The 13,440-nt window shown below is 41.9% G+C and overlaps 1 protein-coding gene across 1 annotated transcript; it reads left to right on the forward strand.

Annotated features, from left to right (window-relative positions):
- The first annotated feature begins 559 nt into the window (after positions 1–559).
- Positions 560–12,639, forward strand: LOC130111887 (ras association domain-containing protein 8-like). Its single transcript, XM_056279182.1, has 5 exons — positions 560–670; positions 7,675–7,824; positions 9,106–9,759; positions 10,279–10,547; positions 12,086–12,639. Exons 2-5 carry the CDS (start codon positions 7,722–7,724, stop codon positions 12,293–12,295), a joined length of 1,236 nt encoding a protein of 411 aa, XP_056135157.1. The 5' UTR covers positions 560–670; positions 7,675–7,721; the 3' UTR covers positions 12,296–12,639.
- The last annotated feature ends 801 nt before the right edge of the window (positions 12,640–13,440 follow it).

A 13,440-nucleotide genomic window follows, 5' to 3' on the forward strand; every position in this document is an offset into this window, starting at 1 on the left:
TTTGTTGTAATTAGACAGGGTTGGCCGACTCATTAAAGAAGCCAACAGAGTTGTTAATCCCCATCACACACTCCAAAGAGGTTGTATGATTAAACACACAAACACGCACACACACACACACACACACACACACACACACACACACACACACACACACACACACACACACACACACACACACACACACACACACACACACACACACACACACACACACAGTAAAACATAAATACATACAAACACACATAGGGCAGTGGAGGAGAAGGTGTTGGTGTGTGTAATTCAAAGAGTGGGATACGTTTCTTTCTCATAGGAGTAGTCTAGATATACTAGTGTCAGAGTGACATCACCGTTTAACTTGGCAGAGTGGAAGAGAGAGAGAACAGGGGAGAGAGACAAGTGGGACAAGAGGGAGGGAGCAGTTTCAGTTCAGACATCACGCCCAGAAACACTGCATTCCACAGGTCCATTCCTCACTCCTGCGCCGTCACACACCGAAGCAGTGTCGCTGCACATTTGTCCATGAGTTACAACCACAAAGCAAATGACAAGCCTGGACTTACAGCGTTAAACCTGGCTCCCCCCCCCCCCATTCTTATGGGCAGACATCTTCTGGACATTCTGGAGTGAAGAGGACAATAATCAATCAGAAGAAAGCTTGAATGAACAGGTAGAGTGTTGCACTCTGTTGAAGGTGTCGCATAGTCAAACAACAGGTTTGTCTTCTTTCCGTCTGTGATGAAGCAGTATACTGGTGCTTTACAGAGTAGTCAGGGCTGAAAATTAGACATGTTCATATCTGAAAAATAGGTTTTCCAGTAGTATCACTGCCAGATTGATTTTCCCTTTTCGTTGTTTGTGTCAATAGATGTTGACTTTTTTACAGTGGTAAATATTGCAGGCTCATTAAGAGCAAACCGCTGGAGGTCTGCTCTGGGTGTTGGAGAAACTCGTAATGCAAATAACCCAGGTCGCTCTCATGAATATGTTTTGGCCAGATACCCATTTAGGCCCATTTACCTGGCGTTGTAAGAACACATAATTACAATGCCTGATTTTACACAATCCACTTTCTTGTTCTATTCAGATCTCCTTAAATAACATTGAATTGTTACCAGGCTTTTCACCTACTTTCCCTGTCACTAGCAGTTGCCAGAATTAAAATCTTGCATGCATCTATATAACAGTGGTTGAAACTATGTTTTCAGCCTCTCCTCTCTAAGACTTCATAGTAAAGCATGAGAGTTAAGGCATGCATGGGGGTGGCGTCTGTGTTTCTCAGGAATGTCAGCATGTTCTGCCACATTCCAAGCCCTCACTTAACCTGAGTGTCTTCTCTGCAACATCTGTCAATGTGCTCAAATTGTCACTTACTCTAGTGGGTTACATGGCTCCATTAACCTCCTTTAACCCATTAACCTGACTACATGTACTACATGCCTGGCTCTCATTGTCTCTTGTAACCAGTCTTCATATTATATACATATAATTCTGAATTATTTTGCTCCTTAATTGTTGAGCACTTTTTCTACTGTTGATTGTTTCTTTTAACGAAGTTTTATTTATATATATATAAAACTTTGTGTATATATATATATATACATATATATAAAGAGAGAGAGAGAGAGAGAGAGAGAGAGAGAGAGAGAGAGAGACAGAGACAGACAGAGACAGACAGACGGAGAGACTTAACACATAAATACATACATGCATGCATACATACATACATACATACATACATACATATAAAATATAGTTTTTGTCTTCAGTCAGGGGACTATTTTCTACCACTCGTGCATGTTACACAGAACACAGCAGATAAGCCTAAAAAAACATAGTGAACTTCAACACTATGTAGGCCCTCAAATGCGGAACAAAAACACACAGATGCGTGTGGATGGACTAAAGGCCAAGCAATTCACATAGGCAACAGTGCTGACTCACATGAACAAGCAAAATAGATTAACTTTTAGTAAGAGCCACAACATTCACAATAAGGAAACAATATTCACAAATATAGACACAAGTGGTGATTCCAGGGTTCAAACCAACACAGACCATTAAAAGTTGAAAGCTTCCACAACTTAATTAAAGATATCCACCAAGTTTGGTGAAGTTTTGCCAAACTGTCGTTGATTTATGGCCAAATTTGCGCCAGGCCCATGCATGTGTTTGGAACTAGTGGCGCCCCCTATTGAACGATGTCAAAGTAGTTTTACGCACGTGGTTCAACATTGTTATGACTCATATCCTGCGAGTGTTGTAAAGATTTGACAATTTCTGATTTATAGTCTGATTTGTGTTATACCACGCCCATTTTTAATTGTAGCGCCCCCTATTGGTCCGTTTGAATTAAAGTGATACTGACATCAAAATCTGAAAATTCCTATTGATAGGCTATGTTCCGAGTTGGAATGTGACCACGGAGAATTTCAGTGGCGCGTCTGCGGCCACTCGAGAGAGATCTGTGATTGACTGTAGATGGTGTCCAATGACAAATTGTGCCGGTGAATACGTAGACACCAGTCAATTTGCATATAGGGTGTGTCCGTAGCGAGATGCTATAAAACCACGGAGAAGCCGTTGGTTCACTCCCTCCTGCTAGCTACTTGGCTCGGGTTTGTGCTATTTTGCTGAGACTTTATTACCGAGCTTGCTATGACGTATTGCTATCTATCTATCTATCTATCTATCTATCTATCTATCTATCTATCTATCTATCTATCTATCTATCTATCTATCTATCTATCTATCTATTTAACAGTTATTTGTATCACCGAATCCTCCTCCTCGAAACTGTAATCCTCGCAGAGGATCTCCCTCTCGCTCTCGTTATCCGACATTTTTTGTAAATAACAAGTGACGAGCGGTACCGAGCCACGCCCACCCAGGAAGACAGCAGCCAATAGCTTTGAATTCATAAAACCACACCTATTTTCGGTTATGAGTCAAACTCCCAATGTTAAAAAATGTGTTCAGAAAAGGCATGTCCGTCTCTCTTTAAACTTTCAGGGTATGTTTCAGGTACTGTTGTGGACACATCCTGTAGGTTTTGTGATGACTGGCGCAACGGTTGTTGACTTTGGTCTATTTATTTGCTGAGCCACATCCTTTTGAAGTTCATTAGTCAATAGCTTGAAAACTAAATAAGAGATTGTAATCGGTTATTTTTTCGCCCGGTGCAGGATTCGATACGGCGTGTTTTGCACCACAAGACGACGTCACTAACCGCTCGGCTAAAGGATCAGATCTGTTAGCTAGGGGCTAATGTGTGTTATTAGTAGTTTACAAGATCAACAAACCTTATGCAACCTTTGATAAGTTGATCGAATAATGAGCCACGTGAAATTTGGTAGCAATCCGGAAAATCTACTGAGGCAGACTTTAGCTGCTCTAGATGCAAATTTGTCGAGTGGTGATAGATGGATGTCTGTACCAAGTTTCGTGTAAATCAAATTTACGACGTAGGATTTATGACTTTTCAAACTTGAACTTTTATTATAGCGCCCCCATCAGGCCGGTTGGGTCATATTTCTTCGGCAGCACTTAACACACAACATCCGATCAATGGACAAAATCTCACCAGAATTTGCGCAAAACTTTCTGAAGAAAAATAATAAACCTACACAAAAACAATAGGGTTTAAGCCCAAAGGGCTTGGAGACTAATGAGGAAACAACATAGACCCTAATCAATATGGTGATTAGTTTGGATATAGTCTTTAGATAGGTAGATATAGTCTTTACTGTCCCCCAGGAACTTTGTTTTCACAGCCAGTACATGCACAAAAACATACAGATGACCACACCGCAACGTACAGATATACATACAGATACATAAACACATAACATTCACTCACACCCACAGATAAATCTGGCTCTATACTAGGTCAGCGAGGCAGTTTGTTTAGTGCTGCTGTGGCAGAAGGGAAAAACTTCTGCCAAAGTGAGTTCTTCCCCATTTCAGAGTTCTGTATCTGCAGCCTGACGACAGTACTGTTGAATATGAATTAAGGGGGTGGTCGGAGTCATTCACTATTGTGAGTACAAGGCGTGTGATGGCTTTGTCGTTCATATCTGAGAGGTTGGGTGTAGGGGAGTGGATGATCTTGGAGGCAGCATGTGCGATCCGGTAAGTTTGTGTTTGTTGGAGATGGTCAGCATGGTATAAAAACAGAGGGAACAGTACAGCTGGATGGGTTGGATTATGCTTTTGTAAAGTAACAACAGGAGGTGGGGGGTGGAAACAGTAAGTGCTCTGAGCTTGCGGATGACGTGGAGTCTGCTGGGATCGTTTATGGATATCAGTGATATGTTGATCAAAGCTGAGTTAGTGGAGAAGCAACTCTTCTTGGTTAGTCGATATGCTGCAGATGTGCCAATGTGGTTTCAATGTAACTTTATGCCTGTGAGAGACCACAGAACAAGCACATCCATTTAACCTAAGTTTCTGTTAATGACCTGAAATGATTACAATGAACACACTTCAATACTGATAATACCATACAGCAGCAAGTATTTTGGGCTTCTTCAGAAAGGATACTGAAGAATAAAAGAAGCACTCTCAATGAACCAGGCATACTTTATTTGAATCAATACAACATAAGCATAACAGTTTTTGAGCTTCGCTTTTGTCATCCACACAGTTGATACTTCACATTTAACTTCGATTACTGCAACGGCCACAACCATCCATCTTTAACTCTCTAAGGCACTTAACTAAAAAAAAAAATTAAGCATTCAATTGCACACATTTGCATGCATTAAACTTTTTTTCTTTATATCAAGTCTGTGAACTCAAAAAACTAGAAACTAGGAAGGTGGGTAGACTGCCAGCCTTCCAGCGAGCCCCTGAGTGTATTCTTGCTCTTTCTTGAGAGGTCTCGCTATTATCACACAAAGTCTTTCAGATGAGCAGGAGCCTGCCTTGTCCTCATGGAGCATCATAGTGCAGGTGGAGGCTCTGTTCTTACATCTGGCGGCATGTCAGTAGGAGAATGTTCAGGAACTCCTTCAGGAGCAGTTACTCTCTAGCTGACTGGAGTGGTGATGACGGAGTCCTCAGCTGAGGCCTCCAGTGAATGTTCTGGAACTTGTAAGCTGATAGACTCTGTAGTCCCCCCACACGCAGGCATGTCGCTGATCTTTGTTGCATGGCGCTTCCTGATTTGGTCGATGTGTCTTCTTTTTGAGTGTCCATCACCTCCATCATGATCTGTGTCATCCTTCTCCTCGGTCTGAGGCAGCGGCCACCTGCTCACATCTGCGTTCGCATGATCTTTACCTGGCTTGTAAACGATTTTGTATTTGTATGTTCTCAGCAAGACTGCCAACCTCTGCACTCTGGACGACCCCCATCTGTGACACTGGTTTCTTCTCATGAAACCGTGAGATCAGTGACTTGTGGTCCGTGCCGATTGGGAACGACTGTCCATAGATGTACTTAGGGAACCACTTAATGCTGAACATTATCACTAACCCTTCTTTGTCAAGCTGTGAGTAACGTTTCTCCGCGGGTCTCAGTGTGCATGACATGAATCCCAGTGGCTTCTCACTTCCATCTTCCATCACACATGACAGCAGGGCCCTTACTCCGTACCGTGATGCATCACACGCAAGTACCAATTCTTTGCCAGCTGTGTAGTGAACTAAAACTTTGGCTGATTTGAGCAAATGCTTTGACTTCTGAAAAGCTTCTTCTTGTTCTCTGTTCCAGGCCCATGGCACATCTTTCCTTAGTAGATGGTATAACGGGGCTATGCATGTGGCAAGGTTAGGCAGGAATTTGTTATCGTAATTCAACAAGCCTACATATGCTTTCAGCTCGGTTGGGGATGGGGCTTCCACTATGGCTCTCACCTTGCTCTCCACCGGATGTAAGCCCTCAGCATCTGCCTTACTTCTGTGGAGTCGCAGGCCAGCTTCTCTCAGTCGTCAGAGTACTTCATCCAGTGTTCTTGGGTGTTGCGCTTCATCTCTCCCTGTCAGTAGAATGTCGTCCAAATATACAGCTAGCCGGGGCAGGCCCTGCAGCAGGCTCTCTATCGTTCTTTGAAAGATGGAGATAGATAGCTTATTGTAGGTGAACAAGCCTCTGTGTGTGTTCACTGTTAAGTACTTTTTGGATTCATCATCGATCGCAATTTGTTGGTAGGCGTGGCTTAAGTCATGCTTGGAAAACTTTCCCTCCCTCTGTATTAAACAGGTCTTCAACATGGGTAATCGGATATTGCGCTTGTGAGGAGGCACTGTTTATTTTTAGTTTGTAGTCACCGCACATCCTGACTGAGCCATCCGGCTTCAACACGGGAACTATGGGAACTGCCCAGTCAGCATACTTAACTGGTGAAATTATGCCCTGCTTTAACAGTCTGTCTAGCTCTTCTTCTACCTTTGGCCTCATGGTATAGGGAACAGAGTGTGGTCGATAGAATTTGGGGAGGGCTTCAGCAGACACTCGAATCATTGCTTTGATGCCTTCCAACATGCATAGTTCATTTTTGGAAACCTCTTCATTTTTAATGAGCACTTCCTTTAGTGTCTGTGAGAGACATACGACACTTGCCTCTACTCACAGGTGGGCTCAGTTTTCATTGGCCATGTATCCTCAGGTGGCCAGGTGCAACTGTGTGTGAAACGAGCTTGGGAGGAAAGTCACAGTGTTCAGATTAAAGAGATGAACTGGTGAGCTTATTCTTAAAACTGGACTATCACACATCAGGAGCCATACCAAAGCCAGCTGTTTTGCAGTGTGTGTGTGTGTGTGGGGGGGGGGTTAAGATTATTTTTTTGTCAATTCTTACCTCATTAGATAGGCTAGCAAAGTGAGACAGAAAGTATGTGGTAGAAAGAGGGGAGGACATTCATCAAAGGTCCTGAGTTGGACTCATACTAAGGATGCTCAAGGCTCAGCGTTTTTGGTATTTTTTTTTTAAATCCGGGAATTTATTGGTGATTATTTTCACGGTATTTTTCGGTGAAAATAATCAGTGGAAACATCAAATCTGGGTGAAAATCAGTTTAAACCGATCTGCTCCTTTTAAAAAAATCTGGGTATTTTTTGGTGAAAAACGGTAAAACCCCAAAACGCTGAACCTTGAGGATGCTGTAATCAGACCTGAGCCCATATGGAAGCCAGTCATCTGTATGAGTGAACAGAGCACCAGAGTAAAGCCATTTGTTTAAGACAGTGACTGTAAGTCTTTTGGGGAGATACTCAGTAGTTTGTTTTTTGTTTCTTAACTGATGATGTGTCCAAAATGTGGATGGATGGTTTCAAGAAGACCAATTATATGAGAGTGTTTATATGAAGAGCAAAAAGACTGGCAGATTGAGACATTTTTCTTCTCCAGCTGCATGAATGAAGGTCTAATGAAGGCCTGTGTTTCTGCAGTATTTTCAACTCTGTGACATAAAGCAATTTTCAATGAAATGACTGTATCACATTCAGTCTGAGTGGCCCAGTGAGAATTGAACTCCAGCTTTTCTTCGATGTTCCTAGATACTCTTCTTTGAGAATGCCATGTAATGTACTTTGAATTTTTCAATGAGCATCTCATCAGGATAAATGGCTTGTACATGCGAACTTACCTGACTATTAACACATTTTCTGAATTATAAACCTGGTGTAATGGAGCATAGCTTACCAACATGTTCATATTTTTTCTCCATACAGGTGGTCGATGGACTCAGACTCGTGTTGAGTTTGACTGACAGCTGCAAATGGAGTTGAAAGTTTGGGTGGAGGGTGTGGTTAGAGTGGTGTGTGGTCTAATGCCAAACACTTCCTGTCAGGATGTGGTCATTGCTTTAGCTCAGGCCATTGGTAAGTCGCTCACTTTCATCAGCATATCCCATTCCTATTCAGATTGTATGGGGCTGCGATTTATTCATGTTTCACTTGCACTTATCAAACATGTGTTTCTGGTAGCCAGAGAGAACACCACTGGCACTCCCCCAGTGCGTTAATAAATATTTTTTCCTGAATGTGTATGGCTTTTGACCCATCTGGGAGGAGGAGAGAAATGCCATATGTGGCTTGAAATCATTCCATTTACACTTATCAAACTTAAAGGTGGACTTACACTGAAACATTACTAGTCATTTTCCAAAAATAATAATGTTTTATTATTGCCATGTTCCAGATTCAAGATCCTTTATTGTTACATCCCATTATACAAGTACAGAGAGTAAAATTCTTGTGTTTCGGCTCCTCAACATTGCAGCAACAATAGCAATAAAATAACAATAAAAATCAGTCATAATAGTAAATAGTGTGTGGTGTTTGTAAGGTGCTGTGGGTGTGTAGGCCCTGCCTTAATAAATGTGCATATGTGTGTGTAGTTGTTTTCATATTTGTGTGTGTTTGTGTATGCCAAGCTATGTCTGTGTGTGTGTGCGCACATGCGCAGGCATGCATGCTTGTGTGTGTGTCTGTGCACGTGTGTGCGTGCATGCATGTGTGTAAACTCATGATCCGGTGGTGACCCCTAACAGGAGCAGCAATAGTAAGTCCTGAAGACCATAGGTCAGTACCAGTCAGTCCGGCAGCAAGCTTAGTGTCTTCAATGTTCGTTGTAGAAAAGCCTGGTTGCTTGATAGAAAAAGCTGTTCCGGAGCCTACTGGTCCGGGCTTTGAGGCTGCAGTACTGCTTGCCTGGCAGTAGCAGCTGGAACAGTCCATAGTTGGGGTGGCTGGGGTCGGTCTTTGATAATCCTACGGGCTTTGCTGACACAACGTCCATTATATATGTCCTGGATGGAGGGACGGTTATTAGACATAAGGGTATTAAGACATAAAAAGTTAAATCTAATTTAGGTCTGACATTACTGCCACAACTTGTCTCAAAACCCCTCCCAAGAGGGTTTTAATCACAGGGTTACAATCCCTCCTCAATGCAGCTCAGCTGCAATTACACGCATTTACATTTACATGTAAATAAGCATGATCACATTTCAGTCTGATCGCACAAGATATTAGACATAATTCCAGAAGTATATGTGGATGAAGAGACCTCTAAACTTTTGAAGAATTTGGATTCAGCTATTTTGTCAACAATATCATACAGTGCTCTTAGTTCTTTTGCCCATCTCTGTTTTTCCCTAGGCCAGACAGGTCGCTATGTTCTCATCCTGAAGTTGCGTGGTATTGAGAGACAGCTGGTTGCTGACGACTGTCCTCTGCAGTCTCTGGCTCAGCTAGGACAACTGGCTGCAGAGGTCCAGTTCATCCTGCGGAGGACAGGCCCCAGTCTTAGTGACGGTCCCAATGGATTGAGAACAGAAAGACTATTCCTGCTGCCCAGGCACTCAGACCCCAAACCTCTCAAACACAGGGAACCACAGAAGGCTCTCACATTCAGTCTGGGGCCCTCAATGGTCCCCAGAAGGACTAAAGCAAACAGGGCTTGGTCGCCGTCACCTAGAGCCTCTCCAGAGCCGATTTCTTCACCTGTCTCCTTCCTGGACCCTGTAAACCCTGTTAAAGTGACACAATCTTATCCCTCCAAAGAGGAGGTCTTTAGGCAGATTCTACAGCAGCAGGAGAGGCTAGGAGACCTAGAAATGCAGCTTCAGGTGCTGGAGAGGGAAACTGGGCTCAGGGAGAGAGAGAGGTCTTCTAATCCAATGCCAGCTCTGACTCTGGGTCTGGAGAAGGAACTGGAGGCATTGGAAGTCAGGCTGAGGGAGAATGAAATCGAGTTGATGCATGGAAAGTCCTGGGAGCAACAGCTGCACATGGAGATGGATAAAGAACAAGGTATGGGTGGAAGCCAATTTTCATTTTACCTTAATGCCAACCTTTATTGTCCAGCAGTATGAATAACTACAAATCAAAGCAGGCATGCAGCTTAGCCTCCTCCAGATGTCCTTCAAACAAAATGAAAACACATTGCCAACCTGGCTCCTTTCCTTTCGCATGTAGAAGTCTGATGTGTGTGTGTGTGTGTGTGTGGGGGGGGGGGGGCTGCTGGTAGTAATTTACTTTGGCACAATAGCTATCATTTCGCAATACCTGCTGATGATGTTTACCTGCTGTATCTAATGTACTATATGCATAGCAGGCTTCTTCAAAAATTGAAAAGCCCACTATACAATATTTACATTCAATCAATGAAACTGAAGAAAATATAATGCGCATTTTGTACTTTGATTTGCAATATATTTAAAATGAAATAAAAGTAAGACAGAAAAAAAGGAGGAATTCCCAAATTTAGAGCCTAGACTTTGTCGTCCTGTCTTAAGAAATTCATACATTGTTGCTAACTGTTCTGTCCAGACATGAAGGGATGTCTAGCCCAGATCTGCTCTTCAGTGAATGACTACAGCTACCGGCTTCAAGAGCTCTTGGCCCGCTCTGCCCATCTGGGGCAGGACATACTGATGGAGGCCCAAAAGCACAGCTCTTGGCCAGGCACTCCACAGATAGACGAGTCCCTGGTGCCACTGAGGCAGGAACTCCACTACCGCCTGCAACAGGGTGAAGAACAGGTCATGTCACTGAGACAGACAGAGGGGGAATTACAGGCTGCAGAAGCAGAGTTACTGGTATGCCTTACCTTACGCAAACCCTTCCCTAAAACTCCCAGCCATATCTCCAGCCAATAATCTAAACCTTTACCTAACATTTTCTCTCTTGCTATCTCCCTCGCTCCCCTTCCCTTTCTTCTTTTTCTCTTTTCTGGACTATTTATGTAACCCTTGTAGCTTTAATATTGTTCATCCCCCACCCCAGTCCTATATATTCCTTTCATTTCCTTCATTCATAACCTCATATTGCAGTATCATCAGTTGAAGTAATGACAGACGTTGGAAGGATCTCTGGTGTTTTTGGTTTCTTGTGGACAGTAGATGTCTGGAGGGGATGAGAAAATTAAAATGTTTGCATCCTGAAATACTCTGCGTGTGAATTTTGCATAGTAGAGACCCATAACCAGCAAATGTTCTATTGTTCTGGTTTTACAATATGCACATTTTATTTTTTTTCCATTTAAGAGAATCAGGCAAAAATAACCATCTTGTACTATCTCCTTGCCCACTTGTTACTCTTGGATACTTAAACACTATTTTCTAGATATTTTTAGACACCTGTTAGTCTTAGTTCAAGAATGCTGCTTTATGACTGTGTCATTCATGTCAACATTGCACCAAGTCAAATCCCTCGTTTGTGCAAACTTAACTGACAATCTGTGCAACTTGAGCTGAACTTCTAATGATGTATTCTGTCACTTTTGGCTTCAATGTCTTTGTATTATCAAAGTTCCCGAGGTTTTATATTCAAGAATTTTTTAAGGAGCCATAAGAGAAAATATTCTTTGCTAAAAGTGGAGAATAAGAAATAAGAAGAAACGACCCACACCTACTTTTAGTGAAGTATAGGAGAAATTCAACATTTCAGTAGCTGCTCATCATCTTCCAATATCTACATATCCTTCCTGTCTCGGTTTCTGTTGGCTTGCCTGTGTTGATGCATCAGCTATCTAGATCCCATCATGACAATTCTTAACCTAACTATCAGACCTCTAGAGCTCTTCAAAAAAAATTACAGAGCAGATAAACCCTTGGTTTACATTTTGAAAAAGGCCAAAAGAAGGTGTGGAGATGAAGAAGACAGCGATGGTGGTGTATGGGACCTGAAGGTGGCAGTGCTGTAATAGAGCCCCAAGCCTCAGTTTCTCACCTTTCTACTCGGCTCATATTTTATTGGTCCAACATGTTTGACCCCATGTGTGTCAGCTACACAATATGAGGTGTTGGTGTCTTGAGGCCCTCATATGACACCAGCAGATCAGATGGGTTTGATTATAATATGGAGTTTAGACCAGCAGAAACTAACAGCATACTAGATCTCTCAAAGCAGCAGCAATCTGTTTTACCGTCCTGGGGAAAAACACATTTGTTTTCAGCGTAAGCAAATGTAAATGAAGGTTAACAATCTTTTTAACAGTATTTTAGGTCAAAAGAAATATGACAAATGCTTTTACACTTAAGTTAAGGATTCACTCAAGACCACATTTTCTACTAAGTCGTTTGATAAATACAGGTCCAAATGTAAATAATCATCTCCTGATTTTCCCTCCAACCAGGATAGTTGGCAGGAGATGGAGGAACTGAACAAGGAGCTAAGGCAGTGCAACCTGCAGCAGTTTATCCAGCAGACTGGTGTCTCCCCTGGCCTGCCGATCACAGACCTCCCCCTGCAGGAGCACACACAGTCCCTGCCCGCTGCCATGCATTACCTCTGCAATGCTGGCATACAGGATGATGAACAGGCGGACACTGTCACTGTGTGCTAATGGATTCATGAAAATAGCCAGTTATACACACCATTGGTAGTGTTGAATCATATTCAACACTGGCATTCTCACTGCAGAATGAAAGAGAGTGTTCCTGTGAGCGAATGGTACTTGCTGTCACCTTTGAATGGTCTTTATAACCTACTGTGTGTTTCATGCTATGTACTATGGGACAAAATGAGTATGACTACATACTGTATGAAGAGATTATAAGTGATTTTTTTATATATAAAAAGTATTGTCTATCATATAAAACAATCTGTTTATTGAAAATATTTTTTTAACATTTTGTATAAAAAGAAAATATTACCAACAAACAACTTTGTGCATCCTAATAAAAATAAAAAATCTCACTCTCCTTGGTGGTGAAAATTTGTTGTCTTCACCACAAATGCTGAGAGCCTATTTTCATGCGCAACACTGGATTACATTTGCCATACAGTAGAGGTTAAAGCATGACCACCCTCAGAAAAAAAGTTTACACTTTCTTTCTGATGCACTTCTTATTGCTGCCTTCTGCTCATTCCTGTGATAAGAGGCAGTCGATATATTCATTAGCACCATAAGTACCTTGTTATTGTGTCACACCCCTATACTACTGTCACATGTATAGCAGAAAACACCAGTGACTCAAAATATACTAATGCCTAATACTAATAATTCTAATTAGAAGTATTACTTCTATCAGAAGAATTACATTGAGTATGAACATCCCTGAAAAAGACTTACTTGAAAGAAATATCTATGAAGATTAGCTCACAAGACTAACATGACTATTTCGAGTAAGTGATAGTAGCGTAACTGAAAGGTAGACACAGAGGAATAGCCAATTAATTACAACAGGTATCAAATTATGCGAACTGGGAAGTATTTAATAGCTTTAACTCTTTTATAATATAATCACCTTCATCACTGTCAAAAGTTCTCTTATAACATCCAAATGAGGTCAATCAGCCTCAACTACACTGTAACTTATGCAGAGTGCATTTAATTTCTTTCTTCCTTTTATTTCTCATGAAGTATTGCCAAGAACCTTTAGCGGGAAGATTAACAACTTAGTATTCCCTCAATAAAACGCTCGAAGTATTAGTGCCCTCTAGCATCAGTAAGTGAAAAATAGGGGAAAATGAATGAGTGAATGAGGC

Source organism: Lampris incognitus, chromosome 4, assembly GCF_029633865.1.
Source record: "Lampris incognitus isolate fLamInc1 chromosome 4, fLamInc1.hap2, whole genome shotgun sequence".
Classification (NCBI taxonomy): Eukaryota; Metazoa; Chordata; class Actinopteri; order Lampriformes; family Lampridae; genus Lampris; species Lampris incognitus.

Excerpts from the sequence above, each read along its gene's own strand:
- LOC130111887 (XM_056279182.1), top strand. The coding sequence starts at position 7,722 with ATGGAGTTGAAAGTTTGGGTGGAGGGTGTGGTTAGAGTGGTGTGTGGT. Across the intron at positions 7,825-9,105 it reads TGCTTTAGCTCAGGCCATTG|GCCAGACAGGTCGCTATGTT; the intron begins GTAAGTCGCTCA and ends GTTTTTCCCTAG. Across the intron at positions 10,548-12,085 it reads CTGCAGAAGCAGAGTTACTG|GATAGTTGGCAGGAGATGGA; the intron begins GTATGCCTTACC and ends CCCTCCAACCAG.